This window comes from Copadichromis virginalis, linkage group LG12, assembly GCF_057382275.1.
Source record: "Copadichromis virginalis isolate Kocher_CV1m ecotype Utaka linkage group LG12, C_Virginalis_male_GT1.1, whole genome shotgun sequence".
Taxonomy (NCBI): domain Eukaryota; kingdom Metazoa; phylum Chordata; class Actinopteri; order Cichliformes; family Cichlidae; genus Copadichromis; species Copadichromis virginalis.
The window spans coordinates 20,529,290-20,550,289 of record NC_140629.1 but is presented as its reverse complement, the minus strand read 5'-3'; the positions used below and the strand labels follow the sequence as shown (position 1 = coordinate 20,550,289).

The following is a 21,000-nucleotide window of genomic DNA, read 5'->3' as shown; positions in this document are numbered from 1 at the left end:
TAGATTATACACAGACACACACTTAAAGTGTTAATAAAATAGGTCCAAGAATGGATCCCTATGGAACACCTACACTGATGGCAACGCTTTTAATCAAGTTCAAGATCTTTCGTGACACAATAAAGTGCATTTTTTCTGACTCCAGGTCTGTGTTTGTAATAACTTAAAAACTAAACTAAACTAAACCATAAAACACCAAAAACACTTACAGTTTTTTGTATATTAATTTTAATTTACAGAACATTGTCAAATTGCAATACATTTAGTGCAAATAACACTTCTGATGTACAACTTAGAAATATACAAAGTGTGTAGATTACTGACAAAAATATCAAAATTAAAAAGACTAAATGCATTCTTCAGCTGACACCGCTCATAGATTTAGCTCTTATCATTATCTGCAAAACAATTATCCAGATCCCTCCTAACCTCAAATCTCTTTTTTCAAACCATGCAGATCTACTGACTGCTAAACTCCCAACTATTGATGGCATTGAACACAGTCGAAATTGAAACCTTGAGGTAAGATGATGTGAAATGCTGACCCTCCCCCTCCCAACCCCACCCAGTTTGATTTCAGTGTTGATAAATGCACGTCTGGTGGCTGAACAGTAGAGAAAGCCAGAACTCCTGGCGTCTAAGGCATACTGGGGGTAGTTTATCAGTCAAAGTGCAGGAAACCACTGCACTGTAGTGTGGCATCTGAAATGTAAAATCATCTGACTGAGAACATAAGGAACACATTATAAAATGATAATCCTATTTAACATTTAATAACAATTCCGCTTAAAAGCAAGCAGGAGTAATTTATAAATCTGACACTCTTGAGTGAACAGAAAGATTTTCTTTTCCCTGCCTCACCAGGGTCTGAAAATAGAGATGAGAAAACCTAGAGGGTACAAAATGTATTCATTCAGCTCTCAAAGAAAGAGAGGAATCTTCAAACCAGACACTAGGGCCGGTCCTTTGCAAATATCTGTCAGCAACAGCATGCTGACTGACAAATACATGCAAATACCGCAACTTAGCATCTAACTAACGACATCATCTGGATAGTTGAAAATATTGTCCAACACAAGTCAATTAGACTTAGTAAGTGCTCCTCATCACTCTTGTTGTATCTAATCTGCCCATTTCTGTCATCAAATTCAAGCATTTAAGAGTCAATTCACATTTATCACAATTGATAATCTATTTGAAATCTTACCGTTTTATCTGTACAATACATTGTGTCCACGGTGTTCTCTGAAAGCTACTTTATAACAATCTAGAAATGTAAAGACTTCAAAGCTTTAGGCTCTGACCCCCCATCAAACTACAAAGAGTCGTCACAAGAGGATCAGCAAAAGGCAAGAAAGAGGAAATAGTGTACCACACCTCATCTGTGCTTTCACTGTAAGTATCTGTTCTCTTTCCTCTTTCATGGTAGTTACTTTAGCAGCAGCAAAACAAGTAGCTGTAATACTAGTGATTAGAGCAAACCCCCCAAAAGTTCAAGAAAAGTTTAATCATAGTAAATGTACAAAACAATTTACAAAAAAAAAAAAAAAAAAAAAAGAACCCTAACAAAAAAAACAAATAAAAAACAAAAAGCAAATTATCGGTAACAATTTGAAGACTGTTTAGGAAATGTTTCAGCTTACATACAAACGAACCCATGACCAACAGGTTACAATCTAAGATGATAACTACTGATCCATTAGGGCCAAAAGCAGTCTCATCTTCAAGCAGCACGTCCTGATGGTGCGGTGACACGTGAATGGTCATGTGATCTTCAACAGTCACTTCAACAACGCAGTCTCCCCAGCAGGTGAACTTGGCACCTCTGAAAGCTGAAATGAGCAGGATTAAAAGAATACAAAGAATAAATTGAAGTAAGTGTATGGATCTGCTGGCTGATTCAAAATAACAGATACGACATCAACCAGGAGATATCTCAAATAGTGTAATAAAGTCAGGATACAAAACAAAAGAATACAAATACAACTAAGTATAGAAGATCCCGCTGCTAATAACAGTGTTTCTGTGGTTACCTGTTTAAATTTAGAAAAGGATAGGCTTCCCAGCAGTTTTCTCCTGGACGTAGGAGGTGAAGCGTTTGAGGAACTTGGGATATTCTCTCTTGGCCACGGCTCTGAGTACTGATGCTGGAGCCCAGCCTCCGGGGTTTACTGCAGCCACACAGGAGTGAGGGAATAAAGACAAAGATGAAAACAAAAACCAATGTGTTCCTGCTGACTTATGATAAAACAATTAACAATAACTCAGTGATTCAGTGCACAGAGAGCTGTAACTGTTTAGAGGTGCCCTCTAGTGGGAGAAGGAAATGTAAGATTTATTAAATGAACATCCTTTGAACTGCTCAGCATCCCTGGCAATAAACTGGCTCAAGATTCCCCCTGCAGCGCTCCTTTATGTAACAGCCTCTTAGAGAAGAGGCAGCCTGGACTGAAATTTCAAAGAAACCCAGACTGTGTGATCCATGTGTCAGAGCAGCTGTACTAAGTGTAAAAATGCTGATATCAGATTGTTTCAAATGAGGATAAAGGTGTATATTCATTTTTAACTTGTGACACAAGATGTTACCAAGCTAAAGATTGTCACATTGGATCCAGATACACTGAAACTACTCGATACATAATTTTTCTTTTAAGGCCTTTTGTTGTCTCTATATGTAAATCAACAATAATTTCTTTGTCTGAACCATTTAAACTGAATCCGAGGATCAACCCAGCTGATATATGTATATGTGCCAGCTGGAACATTCCATGTGTGCTTTTCTTATTTATTGCCTAGTGTTTTTTCATATAAAGTGGGGCAATAATGAACTTGAGTTTGATTACTTACAAAGAAACAAACAATTTCTAACTTTTATGGTAGTTTCATTTTGAAGGAGAGAGACAAAATATCAAGCAAAAAAATCTAGAAAAACATGTTACATAAATGTTATAGATCATTTTGCACGTCATTGACTCCTAAGTATTTGATGCTCTACAATCCAGACAGATTTCTGTCTCCCACACTGATAACAATCAGTCAGTCATTTACAGAAAGCAGCTTGCTCGGTGTATAAAGCACACCTGTCCACAAAATCCTGTCCACAAAATCCATTCCAACCTCTCCATTACCATGGGTGAGACCAAAGAGCTGCCAGAGGGTATCAAGGACCAGATCTTAGACCTGCAGACAGGCTGGAATTGTCTACAAGACCATCAGCAAGAAGCTCAGTGACTGATGGTTATACATTTCTCAATTTCTAAATAATCGCACCAACAGTCATCCTCAGGTTGGAGCTCCAAGATTATGCCTATGATGTGAAGATGATCACGCGAAAGGTGATGGATCAGCCCAAAACTAAATTGAAGGAGCTTATTAGTGATCTGAAGGCAGCTGGGACCACAGTCACCATCAGCAACACACTACACTGCAATGGACTGAAATCTCACAGCACTAGAAATCCCCCTGCTCAAGAACGCACATTTACAATGATAATAATATAATAATAATACAATAATTATTTCCCACCACTGTATGTGTAGGGACACATGCAGACTGAGTAAAACTGAAAAACTGATTTGAGGTTTGGTTGGAGCCTCTGGCATTTACAGTAGGTTGCATTATAGCAGGATTGTTGTTGCTACACAGGTTTTGTTTTGCTGGCCGTTGATCTTGCCTCAGGCACATATGCTAAGATCAAAACTAGATGATCTTCAGAGGTACTTACCATTGGCAATATAGTTGATCTTACACATGATGTTGTCTCTGCTTATTTCTTTGTCACCCTCTGGTGGACTGACCAGCGTTTGGCAGATCATGGCAACATTGATTTTGGCACGAACACACCGGTTTGTAGGCTGAAAGTTAAAATAGACAAATAAATACAACAATAATAATAATCAAAAACAAAATACAAACAACCCCCCAAGCTAACACAACTCTTACTGTAGATGAACTGACAGGGTGAGTAAGATTAATGCTGTTCTTCTGTTTCGCCCCAAAAAAGTCTTGTTTAAAAAAAAAAAAAAAAATGTTTGTAAAAGCTTTAATGAACTAAACACAGTACTTTGATGTAAACAAATACAAACATGCTCAAAACAGTCTTTGTCTGACAAAAACACAGTTAATGCATTAAACCTCAAATCCAGACCTAATTACTCTCTGACAACAATCTACTTGCTATTTACATTAGTGTGCATACTAACATAATATATGCAGAAGAGGCTGATTAAGGCTGATTTGATAGGCGGACACAAAGTGTTGATTTCAGAATCTAACAGTGAAAATCTATTATCCCAATTTGCTTTCTGTTTTTAGGTGGAAGTTTCTTATCATTGAAAACTAACCACAGTATATAATGCTGTAGATACTGTACTCCAGTGTTTTGCAGGCAGGCACAGACAGATTAAGCATCTCAACATTTGCCAGGAAAGAGCGTGTTTATGACAGCAAATGGCTCCCCGAGATGGAAATTTATCCTGGAAACTTACTGTGTGTTTATAGCAGCAGAATTGAGGCAGTAACTGTGAGACTGTCTCACAAAGTCCTCACTTCTCTTGGCACTGCTAACTTAGTGTTATATTTGGACTGTTTCATCATTCAGAAGCATACCAAGATTTCAATGAGCCTGATATGTAATCACTCACTGTGCCAGAGTGTAGGCACAACAGCATGTTTAACACCACTCAGTCGCTGAATGGTATCAGAGAGTTGGGCGGTTATATGAACACATGATGGAAAACAATGCAAGCCTCAGAGGGTTAATCTTACAGGGGCGTCATCGTGGTCCACAGAGAAGTTGCAGACCAGCCATGTGTCGGGGTCGTTTTCATTTCTTGGTGGAATCATCCTGATGGCTGACAGATACAGCACATCTCTCTGAGAGGCAGGCCACACTCTCTAAAACATGAAAGACAAAATTCAGCAGGCAAATCAATCAAAAACAGTTGGTTTAATGCTACTGATGAAAAGGCACCATGTACTCAGTATACCTTGTGTGTCTGGTACACAATGATGGCATTATCAGAGAGCTTTTCCACAACGTGGAAATTTTCAATGGTGGCTGTGGGAGGGAGAGTTCACATCAGGTCATGGCAATAACACAACGAGAGTCAAATAGTAATAATATGTTGGACTAAAACACAGATCTTACTCTCCCAGTCCAATCGGACTGCAGTGTCCCAGAAGTAGTGGCAGACCTCATGTCCAGTTACCCCCTTCACAGCATGTGTCGCTTTGAGGGGATCCAGGACGATGCCGTTCTCCTCCACTTCCCTCCTGTATACCTGTTACACAGCACCACAGACAGAATATTATAAACACACTAACAACTTCACCCGTTACTAAAAACTAAGATGATTTTTTTTCCAGCCATTTAAAAGTTTTAAATCACCATAATAACTTTTAAAACATCAATGAGATTTAAATATTCACAGCATTCTCTCTCCTCACCTTCATCTCTCCTTCTTCTACCACCAGTTGCCAGTTGGCATCGCCCCCAACCTCCTGGATGGAGTAAGCCATGTGATTCTGCACAGTTTCCTCCACCTAAGAGTCAGATATTGATTTAATGATATGTTAGGCAGTCTTCTCCTGTTGTTACCAACAAGGCACAGTTAGAGAGGAACCTGAGGTTCCTATGCTCAGGTGTAATGATTGACAGCCCTGACCAATCAACACACCTTCCACCTATGCTGCTATTGTTTAACAACATAGGAGGCATGAGGAAAACTACTGGTGTGTCAGAATCACAGGAATGTCTTAAGCAAATACATTATCCACAAAGCAGTAGCCAAATAAATATTAGGCACTTGATACTGCTTGGGGTGTTATTTAACATCTCAACAATGAGTTAAAAATATAGTGCAAAGCTAGCCTGGATTCATGCCTGTTCATGCTGTGGAAGGAGAAGCGTGCAGTGAAGAAAGGAGGAGGAAATGAACCAAATTCCTAACATGCACAGAAGACCTACTTTGTGGTAAGGACAACTCAACCTGCTCTCTCGGGAAATTTCAACTCTGACTAGGTAGGTTTTCCCCCCCCTCATGGGTCAATGTACAGCACAATGTATAAACACTAGTATACTATAATCCTCAAAATATTAGTGAAAACCTGGAGCGAATGGTTAGTAGACATGCCATTTGCTCATGCTCTCTCTGATTGTCATGGAAAGCAGCAGGCTGCTCTTAGCTGACCAAGCACAGTACCTGAGGGCTGAATCTGTGAATGTCATCTGAAGCACTGATTAGCTCGATCGAGGACAAGGAAGAAGAGTGGCTATAGGGCTGTACAGCGGAGAGAGGGTTGAAAAAGAAAGGAATAAACAACAAAAACTGAAAAAGACACCACGGCAGCAGAGCAGAGGAGAACAACCACAACCTGCTAAAGTAGGATTTCATATGAAGCCATCATGTTAGCTCTTGAAAAACACTGCAGTGGGCACAAAATGATTGCCCCACAGTTAAGACATTAAACAGTTAAGATGACACATGACCACATCATGAGTAATTTTTCAGGAGTCAGCACCAAGTAGGCAGCTCACACCGGCTGTAAGCTGCCTTTGATTTTTACAGGAATGATTAGGCAAAGAAAAGAGCAGCAACTTGTAGCCTTAAATTACAACACAGTGGGATAGGAATAGGGTGAAAGGTATAGTGACAATAAAAATATGCTGCGCACCTTGTTGGCAAATCTGTGTGTACCGATGGTGGAGTAGGCATCACTAGGGGAAGCCAGAGTTAGTCGAGGTTTTCTGACCTTCTCTGACTGGCACTGAGGGAAACAGTAAACAGAAATAGACACTTGTTTATAGATTAATTTATTGGAGATTCATGTTTTTGAAACATGTCCTGACTTTGCGAGGCCCATTTAGGTCTTCATCACACCTGCTCCTCTATCTTGTCTTGTCTGTCCAGTGCAGCTTCCACTGCATCAAAGAACTCCTCTTCATTGATCAGACTGTTGGGCCCCTCCTGTGAACAAACAATAACAAGCACACAATGTCAGAATTTGTGATTCCTGTGAGAAAAGCCTCACCCAAGATTAAAAACAACAGGGATGTGCAACATCAGGAAATCTTCCTACTGTCGTCATCTAGTTTTTATCTAATCCATTCAGCTTATCTGATTTCATTGTACCTCGTAGTCTGGGCCTCCATAGTGTGACTTTTTCTTTAGTTCATTCACAGCAGACTTGTAGGCATCTTCTACTTTCCTCCTCTTTTCCAGCTCCTACACACACACACACAACACACACACACGAGATGCTGTTATGGTTAGTTCAGCTGTATTGAAACTTTGAATAAAAACGTAGAGCGTGTAAACACAGAAACCCATTGAACCAGCACTGTAGCCCTAGCCTTTTCTTGACGTCATCCAGCAGAAGGGCATGTGACAACACAACCGTCCACTGCAGTCCGATTCTACTTTAAACAGTTTTTAACCTGGTAAAAAAAAGGTGTGATTTCCAGCCAAGCACATGAATTGCCTGTTTAATTCACCGCAAGAGAAAGGTCTCCTGTGTCGTTTTTATACAAGCAACTTCCTCCCCAAAACCAAACAGTTTTTTTCCAATAGTGTGTGGACAGAAATACACTGTTTCCTGTTGTGTGTTATGTCTTACTTCAGACAATGTCCCAGCCTCATTCTCATAACATTGTCAGGAGTTTGTGTGGAAACATTTCCTGTCACACCAAACACTATGCTTAAATTAACAACATGACAGGTGATTTAAAAAAAAAAAAAAAAGAAAAAAAATAATCATAAAAGTGAAGTCAACTACCCCATTATTCAGCCATCTGTTAAACAAGTTTTAAATATTTTAATTGTGTGTCTATAATGTTATTTGCCAGGGACAAAAACTGTCATTTCACACAAATAATCTCAATGATTGCTTGAATAGAGAACTAAAGAAGTTGGACTATATTCCAGTGTCACTGTTATAATAAAATCTATCACTTAAAATAACAGGAATGCAGTAAATCGCCTGTCTGCAAAAGAAGATGAACAAAAATACAGTCTAACAACTTGAACTGCAGGAAAAAAGATACTTAAGACAAAGTTTTGACGTACAGCAATTACAAAAAAAACAACAACAGGTAAGCTGAATCAAACAGGCTCATCTATAATACAAAACAATTAAGCTCTGACGAGATATTATTAAATGCAGAAAAATAAGACACAAAGTCAAAGAAACTGAACAAAGTGCAAAGAGAGGCCTAGATATATTCCAGAAAACACAAAATAACCAGAATGTGATACTGCAGTAAGTTGTGGACAACCAGGACCCTGACATACAGAGACCTACTGTAAAGAAATGGCCGTGGGTCTGCAGAGGTATCCATTTTTGTGTCTGGTGTTTGAGCAGCTCTGTCGTCCTCCTTTGTAACATTCGCTTTGGCAAACTTTGCCTTGAAGTCCGAGTACTCATCTTCTAATGTAAACTTCAAGTGTGAGGTGAGGTGTGTCCTGTTCCTCTGAGTGTATGCTAATATACATCAAAACACTGATAACTTTGAGGTAGTGTCACTCAGGTATTCTAACTGTAAAAGGCTTCCCGGCTTTGAGGGCTGGGCAGGAGCACACCTACCTTACACAGGGAAAAGAACTGGTTTGACGAGGTCGGATTATATGAGCTCTGAAAGAGCATTCCTTTAAAGACACAGGCCACTCACTGAATATTAATGAATATGAGTGCGTTATAGGAAGTCTGACTTATCCATGTATTTACCAACCCATATTTGCCAATGATGCTTGGTAGCAAGTTCACATTAAACCTTTCAGTGGATAGTTGGATTATAAGGACGGCTGAAATGATTTTTCTTGCTGCCTGAGCATAGTCTCCAGTCTCCTTTTGTAATGAATGAGATTTGCTTTGCATTTACAGCAGGTGCTTGGATGAAGAATTGAACTGCAAAGCATCTTGCAAGCAGTTTATTTCATTAATATTTCCCATAGAATATAAAGTGCAAGAGCAGAATCCCAGAATAATGAGTCACTTAATAGAAGACGCACACAGACTGAAGAAAAATAAAGACTGAAAGATTGAAGAAGCACATCTAAACTAATAACTCCAAAAGAGTCAAGTCTACACTATTTAGTCAAAGCTATATATTTAATACAGAATCACCTTGTAACCTTTCCAAAACAAAAACTGCACCTTTTTAATTATAAATGTTACAATACTGTAAGTATCAAGTCTAGACAACCGAGTGTTGCATCACAACCTCAGAGACAGAGCCCAAATGATAACATCGAGCTCTTTAAGGGAAATGGAAGCAACACTCAGCTCCTCAGTCAGCAGCAGTACCCACAGCGGTGGCTGCAGACACGCCCATTGGGGAAACTTTACTCTTTGTCCAAAGCCGTACCTTGTCCAGTCTTTTCTGCCAGCTGTCTTCTCGTTTCGTCATCAGCTCGATGCAGTGTGACAAAGTGGAGAGGATGCCTGCTGTGGTGGCTTTGAAAGTGATGGCTTCACCCTTAAAGTCTATCCCATTAATACCTTTAGGACTGGCAGGAGAAAACACTGGTACAGAGAGGAAGAGAGAAAGCAAGAACAAAAATAAACAATGGTGTTCACACTTACACTGAATTTGTTATAATCAAGCCAAGTAATGCAATGGAAAGTCAAAGAGTATTTACAGATAGACTCACATTTCTCTTTGCTGCCATTATTGTTGTGATTATATTCGCTGTCAGGTCTCGCAGAAGTGGGAAAGTCATCGTCATCATCCTCTACTAGTTAGAAAACAACAAGCAGTCATAGCTTCATCTCCCTGCCCTGCATAGTTATTAGTGTATAACTTATAATATTTTAAAACCTATTTCATGTTACTGAATAATCCACGTCCACATAATTGCAGGTAACACATTAAATATCTTTGTGCAAATAAACAATTAGGGTTGTGTCTGCATTGTAATACAAATTCAATAAACATAGTACAAATAAAAAACCTGACAGCAAATTTAAACCCACATAATGTCTTGTTAAGTTATTGATTTCTGAATCCTTTCTCAATGAGCATTACCTACTCTCATACTGCATGAAACGGATAAAAAAAAGATCTCTGTTAATGTTCTGCTTTGCTGTGCCAGTAAACAACAAAGCCAACTCCCCCACACTGCTCCAGAGATCACTGTTTTACAAACAGAGGCAACTCAAAACAAATGTACATCTATTTTTGAAGTAAATCTGATGCTATGCAAGGTCAACAACTGGTATACCTCTGTCCCTCTGAAATTCATCTTTGGAAACGGCATCGGCACAGGAATCAAAGTACTTCTGCAGGGTGTCCACTTGTCTGCACAGGATGTCTCGGAAAGTTTCCATTTCTGCAAATTTCTCACGCAACCTGTGCCCCTTCTGAGCAGGGGGGGGGGGGGGAGAAGATGAAGAGATGCAAACAGGAAAAAGATAATATAAAAGACTGAAAAAAAAGAAAAAAGAGATGTCACGCTTAACCAGATCTTTCAACTCAGTCACTGATGACGATGATTTACCTTGAAGGAGGATGTAGATGTGGAAGACAAGGCACTAGCTGCTGAGGTGAGAGACAACATGGAACCATGACGCCTCAGACTCGTCTCTGAACCGTAACCAGACTCAGCCTGCAGGTGCGTGGGAATGTGGGAGGACAGCAAGAGAGACACGAAACAAAAAGGTGAAGAGACAAAGAGGAAGGAACAAAAGATCAGTAAAAAGGCACATTAAACATTAAACAAACTGCAATATAATAAGAAAACCTGGTGATCATCAAAGTTAGACATAGGGAGCTCAGTTCCTGACTAATGCTGAGCTGGACCCGAGCAGGACCCACACCTACACAGAAACATTCCCTCACAGTCTGCAGAGACTGGCCAAGGTTGACGAAGAGACATGCATAAACCCAGCCTTTAGGCCCAATGCGTGGTGGCTGAGTAACCATGGAAATAACTGTCAAGCTACTTTAGTAACTTCACAAGGGTTTCTTGTAACTATTGTGATGTGTGTGCTAACATGCAGTGTATCGTTTCATTTGAAATGACAAAATTGATTTATGACCAGGATTTAGGGAGTGGCAGTGATGACATCCGTTCTGCAACAGCAAACTGATGACTTCACGATTCCTGCACTACTGAGTCAGCAAAGTAAAAAGAGATCTATATAAATATGTAATATATATATTTTAGTTTAGTAAGTGTTAATACCAAGCCAAAAATCTATAAAGCTGTACATGCCACACACAGTTGTCAAAGTGTCCATACAGACAGCAACTTCATAACCCATATTATTAAAGCCTCTCATTTAAATGCGCATGTTTCCTTACATGGAATGTGTGTGTGAATGTGTGGATGACTGGATATGTAAAGCGCTTTGGGGTCCTTAGGGACTAGTAAAGCGCTATATAAATACAGGCCATTTACCATTTACACAGCATAAACGGAAACATTATTTTGCCATGGTGGTAATATGTTTTAAGACTCTCAGGTGATTTCCCAAGGTTTAGTCATGGCTTTATGTCCAATTTTCCACTTGATTTCAAAATTAAGACATGGTTGCAAGCTATTTCCGTTGGCTAATTGGCATGCAGAAAAATTTCCTAACGACAGAGAGCAAACTGAAGAGGGATCAGGTGACAATCTTGACAGAGCGCCCACGTGAATTCCTCTGCTGTAATATCCCACAGTGAGAGACTGAGAAAACCGACATCAAACAGCGGCAACCAGGTAACGATCTAAGTGTTTAAAACCATAGCAACAGAAAACTTAATTACTCAATAAAGAGTTTGCTGTGATATTAACATCATGGTTATTGCTTCACAGTTGCATGCCTTCTGCAAGCAGTCAAGCTGCAGTTTACATCTGTATCTGTCTGCACATGACCTCTTAGTTATCAAATGTCAATACTTCATGAATTTATTGCAGATATTTGTCTAAATTTTAGTCACAAACCTTTTTCCAGCAGCCATTCTCACATGAAATAGGTGATTAAAACACCACTGAAGGTTTGTACTGTTTAGGTACAATGCTTTAATTTATGTGATTCATGTGTGTTTATCTATCATTTCGTATTAAAATGGCTGCTGTAAAAACAGGCTGTTCACTTATGAATTCTTGAATTATGTCCAAAAACACTTCGTAAAGTTGTGGTGAATTGTTTCCGAGATGTAACATTAGTGAGAACGAGCTGGACAGGCAATCTCAAAACACGATAAAACTGACATATTAAAGCATGTATTTAGTACAAAGCAGTATATAGCTTCTCTGTTTCAAAAGCTACACAAAGACAAGATTTAAGTAACAACCAGATTTACTCCTCCCCTCTACCAGTGTTGTGATTAACCTTTTACAACATTTGTATTTTTCATACAAGACACACATTATCACCACACAAAAAACACCACAGAACGAATTTAAATTCAAAACAGTGACAATAAAGCACCTTCACTTAACTAACCACAGCAACATTCATTGAACTGTACACTGTAATGACACAGACTACACACACAAATACACTGAGAGTCCAAAGTCAAAGCAACTGTTTGTTTTAAAACAATCTTCTGCTTTCGGGCTGGCTGTCACTGGATAGCCAGCAAAATGTAAACATAACTTTAAAAAAAAAAAAAAAAGAGAAGATTTTCTAAATCTCTACCCACAGAGAGCAAAGCTTCAGCGTGTCAATGCCGAGCCACAAATATCAATATCCAGATAACTGCCATAGCAACTGTATTTGCTGATGGATGTCTTAGAGTAATAATGACTTTAACAAAACATGAAAATTTATTAATTCTTATTAAGAAAGCCAGTGAATACACTTAAGAGCTACATGGGTTAATAAAGTTTTGGCAAGAAGTGTTACAGATATCTTACAACAAAATAAAAAACAAATACATAAATGCAAAAATAAATAAATACTGTAAAAGCTGATTTAAACTGCTAATATAATAGTATCCCAACTAAAAATCCAGTTTTAAGTGAAATGCGACATCCTCAATGCTTTCTAAACACTAGAGCCTTCAATCTAAAATATATTTATTCTTTTCTGCATTTGTTGCTAATGCAGATTATTACATTTGATTGACAATATATAATTACCATTTTGTGCAGATGACAGATGTTATTTTTACAGTGTTGCTAATTTGGTACAAACAGAAAAAGCAGTAAAGTGCAATGAAGCAATGACGAGACCAACCTGTGACCAGAGACTGGCATTTTTATGTTGCATGACAACCATGCAAACTTAACTCCACTCATTCTCGACGAATGAAATGGCGTCCTGATCTGAAGGTTTTATAATGTTGATGCTGATGAAATGAGGGTAAATGTGATGTAAACTCCTCAGAGATTGTCGATACATCTGAGGTTAGCTATGAGCTATGCAGTTTCGGTCTAATTTCCTACTAATAGTGACTAAGGCTGGCATGCAGTGAAGTTCATTAAAGAGACTAGTTCTTCTTATATCTCAATTTAAAACACTACATGCAAGCACAATAAAATTTATGCAGTGGGGGCAACGGAAGAGATGGATCACATCATTTTTATTGCCATAAAACTAGAATCATAATTAAAGATTTTAGTGATGGGTGACAGGGAGCAAGCAGCATGCCAAAGTGCTAAAAGCCCACCATCCGGCCATTCCAACAGCCAAAGCAGAGCAGGACACTGCGGCAGTCCCGGCGGTTTGCTGGCCTCAACATGGCCAGCCACTTCCCCCAACACTCCCAATGTTGTGACAGTTCAGAAGCTTTAATCCGGTATTCCCGTTTCCCCGGACACACCTCACTATTAAACAAAAGGAAATAGGAGGAGGAGAAGAGAAGCCATGCAGGCTTTAGCTCAGCTCATCAAGTAAAAGAACAGAGCTACAAGAAAAGCAAAGGAAGAACAGAGAAAAGCAGTCATTTCCTCCGTAGCGAACAGAGACGAGGCAGACACTAGCTGCACCGTCTCAGTCAAAGGAAGGAGTCTTCTAAATTCCTTGGTAGTGAAACGGAGTCCCCTGTCAGTCAGTCCTTTACAGTCACACACATGGGCTCAAAGACAAAAACACCAACATGCCCTCCACTCTCGCTGCACACAACCATCAACAGACCACACACCCTGATATGTGAAACCTTTTCCTCTTGTCCGTCCTTATGTCCGGCATCCATCACTGAGCAAGCAACCGTGATTGTGTGCGTTTGCATGGAAGAGTAAGAGCGAGAGAAGGGTGAAAATGAAGGGTGCATGCATGTATGCATTAGAGCGAAACGCAGGCTGTCTGGGGCTGTTTGTGTAATAAACCAATAAAGTATGGGTGGGCGAGTGAAGAAGCATACTGTATATTATAACAGAGAGAGAGAGAGCAGCAGAGAGTGGGAGGCAGGGGATAATACTTGTCTGGAGCTTTACTTCTATCTACTTCTTTCCTTTTATCTCTCCTTTACAAAGAGATGTGAAGGGACCAGTGAAGTTCAGACAGTCCTCAAAACCATCCCAAAGAAGTGGCAGCAAACCCACAAATAAAACAGTAAGTATTTCCCCCCCTCCCTTATATGACCCCTTTGAATACTCCTAAATGGATCAGCCTTCTCTGTGCAAAGGAGTTTTATGTGTCCCTCTTGATTTTGTTGCTGTGAGAACAGGCGATTAAACAAATGTATTATTCATCGAGAGCGGCACTTAACGTCCCCACATTTAGCACGACTTTTCCCACCACCAACACAAACACACCCACACATAAAAACACAAATGGATTTGCACAAAAACTACCTCTGACCAGCTTAATTTTGCCACGGTGATATACATATAATAGCCATTTGCTTTTGGGGTGTTTAAAAGCTGGAATCATTAGTCACCCCACATTAAAGCAAATTAAGAGTTGTTAAATACTGATTATTAACTTGCCCTGTATGAATTTATAAAAGTGGCACACAAAAAAATAAAAAAATAAAAAGAACGCCACAAAGTAGAAAAGGGTGACCTTCAACGATTTACACTGAAATGCACTGCTATCACACTGATGCTGGAAAGATGCTGTTATGTGTGTGCTCTATTGTTGCGAAGAAGTGTTGAGGACTAGGACAGAAAAAGAACCTACAAATGAAATATTTATATTTATAGCACATGTTTTAGAGTTTCAGCAGAAACTTTAGTGTATGCTAGTTAGCCTAGGAAACACAGACAACAATATTCCACATAGTGTACACTGCATGATGCAAGTCCTTCTTTTTCCAATTGGGAGCAGTACAAACACTACAGTAATGCTGAGGTGGTGCTTCATTAAGCTCACTGAGGTTGCTGTGGGTTACAGTTCAGACATAACTTTGAAATACTCTCACACCCTTGTTAATGGACTGCTGACCTCAGGTCACTCACACCCACACTAAAAACCATCCAGCAGGACTCACAAAGTGAACTGACAGCACTCTTCGGTGGAGAAGCACGGCTTATGAGAATTCATGAAAAAGTGAATGTTTTTTGAATGGTGCGTGTTCACTGCGCTACAATAAGAACCACTATAAAAACAAGTCTCTTACATCATTTTGGCATGGACCATGAAATGAATGTACCACCGATGTAATGCACTGCAGTTTAAAGAAAGGCAGTAGTAAGTTAACAACAAATCTCCATTCAACTTCAGGAATGTCAGTCTGTCCAGTTAGGAAGCATGCTGTTCAAGTCAAAGTATCAATAGATGCACCGGAGAGGCAACACCCCCCCCCCCAAAAAAAAAAATAGATTTCCAGCTGGTGGCCTCTTTCCTTGTCACTTCTGAGGAGACAAGATGGTACAACAAGAGATCTAGACAGGGCTGTAGAAGGTCATCAACTCTGCAGCAGGATCTGCTCCTTTATGCAATGACAAACAGATGGAGCAAGCCCTTAATCTAGAGGATTACTCGTGTACATGTTTCTAACCAAACTGTCAGAAACAGACTCTATGAGGGTGGCATGAGGGTCCAGTGTCCTTTAGTGGGACCTGTGCACCATGCCGCTCATATGGCTTTTGCCAGAGAACATGAGAACTGGCAGCTCCACCATTGCCACCCCGTTCTCTTTACAGATGATATTGCAGGCATGTGCCTAACAACTATCATCACGCCATGTGGTATGGTGTCATGACATTGGTTATCGTCTTACACAGACCACACAGTTTTGGGGGAGGAAGCTGTGAACGTGTTTACATAAAAGAGACAGTGTTTTCTCCAGATGACCAATGAGGAATAGGGTTAGAAAAAAATGTATCGAATTTAAAATGTATAACCTGCTGTTACGCTTAAACTTTACTTGAAGTAAGTAAAGGACAAGTATAAAAAAAAAAACCCACTAACTTAAATGACTTACTTGAAAATAATCTTTTAAGGTCAACAAGTGCTTTAATCAGCCGAGACACTGAGTGAGACACACAATCAAATGAATACCTCCGGTAACTTTGTAACTTTTGCCCCAAAACTCAGAGTTAAACCTTAAGTTCCCTGACTAACCCCACAATCCGCTTCCAAGTAGAGGCCTTGGGGCAACTGTGTATCAACAGTCTGAAGTCATGTGATCCGAAGTTACACAGTCTCAGCCTTATAAAATGAAGGTCCAAAATACCAACACACACACACACACACACACCTAAATACAACCTTTCAGACACTACCTGAACCATATCCAATTTGTTTTACAAACTTTATGCTCAGAGGTGATATACCATTAACCAGATGTCTTTGCAGAGAAAACAGCTGCCTACTATGTAACAACATCCCCACATCAACCCCTCACTCTTCAGATTCCTCACATTCCCAGGGTAAAGAGCTCTCAGTATGTGTGTATGGGTCTGATTCTTGCCCTGCCACACCCTGTTCACTAAGAAAGGAAACAGATAAAACTCAAAAAAGGGAAAAAAGAAAGAAACAAGCCTTGAACTCAAATTCAACTCCAATGCTGAAAAAAAACAAAAAAACAAAACCCAACAACACGGACAGCAAAACTATTTTTAAGTGATTACATCAACAAAAAAGGAAGAAAAGCTAACACAATACTGCTTAAGAAACACTTTTCTGATTCTCAACAAGCTCCTGCTGTCTCTGATGACAACAGGAACTGAAATCATGTTACCTAAAATTAATCTGTCAAGGTAATGCAGCTCGCATGCAAAAATAATATAATCCCAAGAAAGTCTGTATGACAGGCAAACAATGATCTCGAAAGAAGCTAAGGAGAAAGTTTATTTTAAAATATGCAGAAGAAAGAGAAAAATCACCAAACTGCTCACCTTATGTAGTTCTATCGACTCAATCCACTGGAGTCTGTGCTCGGGATCTTCGGCTCTGAGGTACCAAACGCTGTCGTTCACGCTGACATCAAAACGACACTCGTCAAACTCATGAGGCTGTGCAGAGAGAAGGCAGAGCGCATGGGTAGTTATTAGAGTGCATGAGTCAGAAAATAAAATAACCAGAAATTTGAATATCAAAATACAAATTTCAATAACATTTTCCCTTAATGAATAACATTTCTAAGGAAAGAGCAAAATCCCACTTTAGCACCTCTCTGTCTGTGGCAAAGGATTACTAACAATGACACATTCCAGACACATATGGACTTAATCAGCCACAGAAATGCATATGCCATGGAATAAAGACGGATTTTAATTAGAAGATGATGTCTTGAGCCTGCTGTCGTAGCCCTTAACAACCGTAGTGGAGCAGCGCTACATAAAACAGATTATTCCAGCACACTGTCACCTGACCCAAGGTCATCATAAGATTTCCGTCAATTTCTCAACCAAGTCTTTCAACTATTGCACTTCCACATTCTACAACACACCCCACCCAGCTCCAGCTACTAACCGCCTCAGGCACCAAAACATGTGCAACAAAGAATTCTCTCCTTTCCTCTGAAACTGGAATTTGCTTACAGCTGAGAAGAGATCTGCAACAAGTAAGACACAGTGGGGTTCAATCTCTGTCCGTCCCCACCCCCATTTTCCCTATTCAGCAGTGTTCAGAATACAGCTGCTCTGTCAGCTGACAAAATTGTATGCTGCCAAAGTTTAATTAGATTTGCTGAATGTTGCTCATGTGCTGGCTTATTTGCAGCCACTGACAACAGCAACACACAACTCTGGACATCTATTGTCAGCCTGCAAAACTTTATGTAACATTGTAGTAATGCTTTAACGCTGGTATTGCATTTCACAGCTTGTATATTTAGAATGGGCACAAGCATGGGGTGGATTTTTATGACCCTTAAATGCTTTTTACTGAAGTTCCTAACAAAATCAGCGCTGCCGTATTCCCTTACCAGAAACAGTCGGATATGAAAAAAGTGCTCCTGTTTTAAATTTTCACTATAAAGGTGTGTGCAACTTTGTGCCCATCCAGCCATGATTATAGCTTTGACAAATCCAGTTTATCTTGCACTGCTGCATCAGGCACAGACCATAAACCTTCCCTTTACAATGAAGTTTATAACGCTTTCCCTATGACTGGAACGTTCTCTTCCCCTTTGCGTAAGCACAGTTGTATCTACACGGCATTAGCTTTTTTTTGTTTTTCAAACGTGTACATTTCTTCACGAAAAGTCTTATCAGTCCACTGATAAGACTTAGTCATTGTCAGATCCTAACTTTTCCTTCTTGTGACATTTTACAACGCATCTGTGTGCATCAGATTAATTTAATAATATTTAATACAAGATATACAAATATTAAGTATTACTTATACTAGATTAACTCTTAAAACTGATAAATGGTGGGAAAATGCAATGACATGTACAATCAATGGGAGCTTCTGGTGTCGGTCTTTACTTACAAGTTGTGTATCAGTGTGTAGCTGTTACATGGGAGCTAAGAAGCAAAGATTTGTTTGTGCATTCCTGAGTCCTTAGACCCCGCTTTAGTGGAGAAAAAAAAAATAGAGGCAGGGAAAAGTTTGGGTCATGTTGCTCCAATTACTTGTGAGCATGTGTAATAAAACTGTGTACATTCTTGGTTTGGCTACTATAGCGCAATTACAAAACAACCGTGCTCCATTCAGGTCTGCACAAGCATAGGAACTGATTATGTTCACACCAACAAGCAGCAGGACCTCACTGTGACCTTCTTAAGTTGTACTTTTAAAAATCGTGTAATCCTATTGAACACAGCTGCGCAAATTACAGTAAAACCAATTGTTTGGCTTCTGTACTTGTATGATCAGAGAGAGAGAGAGCAGTGAATATTTAACCAGGGTGGTAGGTCTCAGTTTATCTGACTAACAGGAGGCCAGAATAGGAAGAATGTAGGTCCAACCTCTACAGTGTGTGGTCAAAGCTTACATCTGAAACCCTGGGCAAACGCTAATTTATAGTAGATAACAAGGGCCACGAACAATTGATAGCGCTATGATCACTGAAGCAATGTTCCCTTGGTATGCTCAAATATCTATCTGTAATCTCAACACAGCCTCAATATAAGTTAATGTTCACCTTTCTGTCTTAGAGGAACATGGAGAGCGTGTGCTAAGAATAAGAAGAGATCAAAACAGGGAGACCTACTAGAGAAACAACTATCCTCTTATGAGCCCTCACTTACTGAAATGCTGAACAGGTGCTAAGCTCGCTGTGATGTTGGCCAGTTTAAATACTTACTGTGATGACTGCCTTGCTGAGGCACAAAGAGCCCCTGCAGCCGTACTCCCGTTCATCCTCCGACTTGTAGTAACTCAAAGTATTGTTTTTCAACACAACCCATCGGTCCTGCCACCCGTGTATGTAATTTGTCCACTGTAAACACACAAGACGTGAAGTACACAGTTACAAAGCTGCAACACGCGCTCAGCAGGTGATCTAGTGCAGCAACACTTGCACACCGATTAAATTAAAGTTACCTTGCTTAGGACGCCTCCAAGCTCCAGGGGCTGCCCGGATTCCGGGTCCACATCCTCATCCGAACTGGACGATGAACTCTTCTCGGACATTTAACTCCAAGTTTACAAGAAAAGTTGAATCTGATCGTATCAGTGCAACCACGTAGCTCGACGCTAGTTGCTGGATTCGTTGAGTTAAAATACGGTTGCAGAAACGTTCTTCAACTTAAGGTCTGCAAAATAACGTTAATTGGCCATTAATGGAGAGTACAAAACAGCGTCTAGGTGGCGTAATATACCTTAGGTCACTGACAGACTTCAACCGAGTTAGCTTGTCTGGCCACCACCTACTCTGGAGGTGACAGCTGGATCTGATTTTCTCCGTTTTGCGTGCTTTGTTTTGAAACTGACGTCGTATACCACTGAGACTAGCTAACTAAGTTAGCGGTGGCTATCAAATGACGCAACTAGCTAGTATTACATTAACTAACAACTTGTGGTTGCGCTCGTTAGCTATCTTAGCTGCTGTCCATAAGCTCCTGCTCGACATGGAGGCCTTCGGGGAAACCACTACACATCAACTTCCATCTGAAAATCGACGAGCAGCGGACTGAGTCTCTGCTGTGGTTCCGCAGTTCAGTTAGCAGCAGTGGAGGACTTTCGGGTCGAGGGGGGAGGAGCCGCAGCCACGCTTTACTGTGTACGACCGCCGGTCACCCCCAGACCGGAAGTTATATGTGTTTGAATAAAATTAAAAGCTGGATATTTTTTTTAAATCAAAAGTTTCAAACATTGTATCACAAATAAATAGGTATTATAAGTATTTCAAACGGGTTTATAAGATTTACTGTTAACGTGTGTGCTTGCTTCAAGTTATCTCACTAGAACTTGTTAGTGATATAATTAGTATATAATCTAAGATAAGAAGAAAGAATAAATAAGAAAAACTATTAATAAAGTTGCCAAAATGGGAAATGACATTTCTCTAGTTAAAAGTAGTTACGTGTTAAGCATTTTTAACACCAAAATCAATCAGCTGATCCAGGCTTTGATCATCAAGGCTCTGCCCAATAGGGTGATCTGTAGTGGGACGATAGATCAGATAATATATATATATATATATATATATATATATATATATATATATATATATATATATATATATATATATATATATATATATATTATACAAGTAAAGAATATATATAT

The 21,000-nt window shown here is 39.6% G+C and overlaps 1 protein-coding gene across 4 annotated transcripts; it reads right to left on the bottom strand.

Annotated features, from left to right (window-relative positions):
- Positions 1 to 240: 240 nt before the first annotated feature.
- LOC146696892 (ceramide transfer protein-like) lies at positions 241 to 20,497 on the bottom strand. 4 transcript variants are annotated; one of them, XM_085475228.1, is made up of 19 exons: positions 20,143 to 20,497; positions 19,813 to 20,024; positions 19,574 to 19,708; positions 17,217 to 17,333; positions 10,497 to 10,604; positions 10,221 to 10,359; positions 9,651 to 9,734; positions 9,365 to 9,522; positions 7,134 to 7,226; positions 6,882 to 6,968; positions 6,676 to 6,768; positions 6,204 to 6,281; positions 5,449 to 5,544; positions 5,150 to 5,282; positions 4,989 to 5,059; positions 4,768 to 4,896; positions 3,725 to 3,854; positions 2,034 to 2,171; positions 241 to 1,832 (listed from the first exon to the last, which is right to left on the bottom strand). In XM_085475228.1, exons 2-18 carry the CDS (start codon positions 19,900 to 19,902, stop codon positions 2,044 to 2,046), a joined length of 1,869 nt encoding a protein of 622 aa, XP_085331354.1. In that variant the 5' UTR covers positions 19,903 to 20,024; positions 20,143 to 20,497; the 3' UTR covers positions 241 to 1,832; positions 2,034 to 2,043. The 4 variants fall into 4 exon arrangements, with proteins under 4 accessions (XP_085331354.1, XP_085331353.1, XP_085331355.1 ...); XM_085475227.1 differs by having other exon boundaries at positions 19,813 to 20,497; XM_085475229.1 differs by having other exon boundaries at positions 9,651 to 9,731; positions 19,813 to 20,497.
- Positions 20,498 to 21,000: the final 503 nt, after the last annotated feature.

Excerpts from the sequence above, each read along its gene's own strand:
- LOC146696892 (XM_085475227.1), bottom strand. The coding sequence starts at position 19,902 with ATGTCCGAGAAGAGTTCATCGTCCAGTTCGGATGAGGATGTGGACCCG. Across the intron at positions 17,334-19,573 it reads TCAGCAAGGCAGTCATCACA|CCTCATGAGTTTGACGAGTG; the intron begins GTAAGTATTTAA and ends CTCTCTGCACAG. Across the intron at positions 5,283-5,448 it reads TAGAAGAAGGAGAGATGAAG|GTATACAGGAGGGAAGTGGA; the intron begins GTGAGGAGAGAG and ends GCTGTGTAACAG.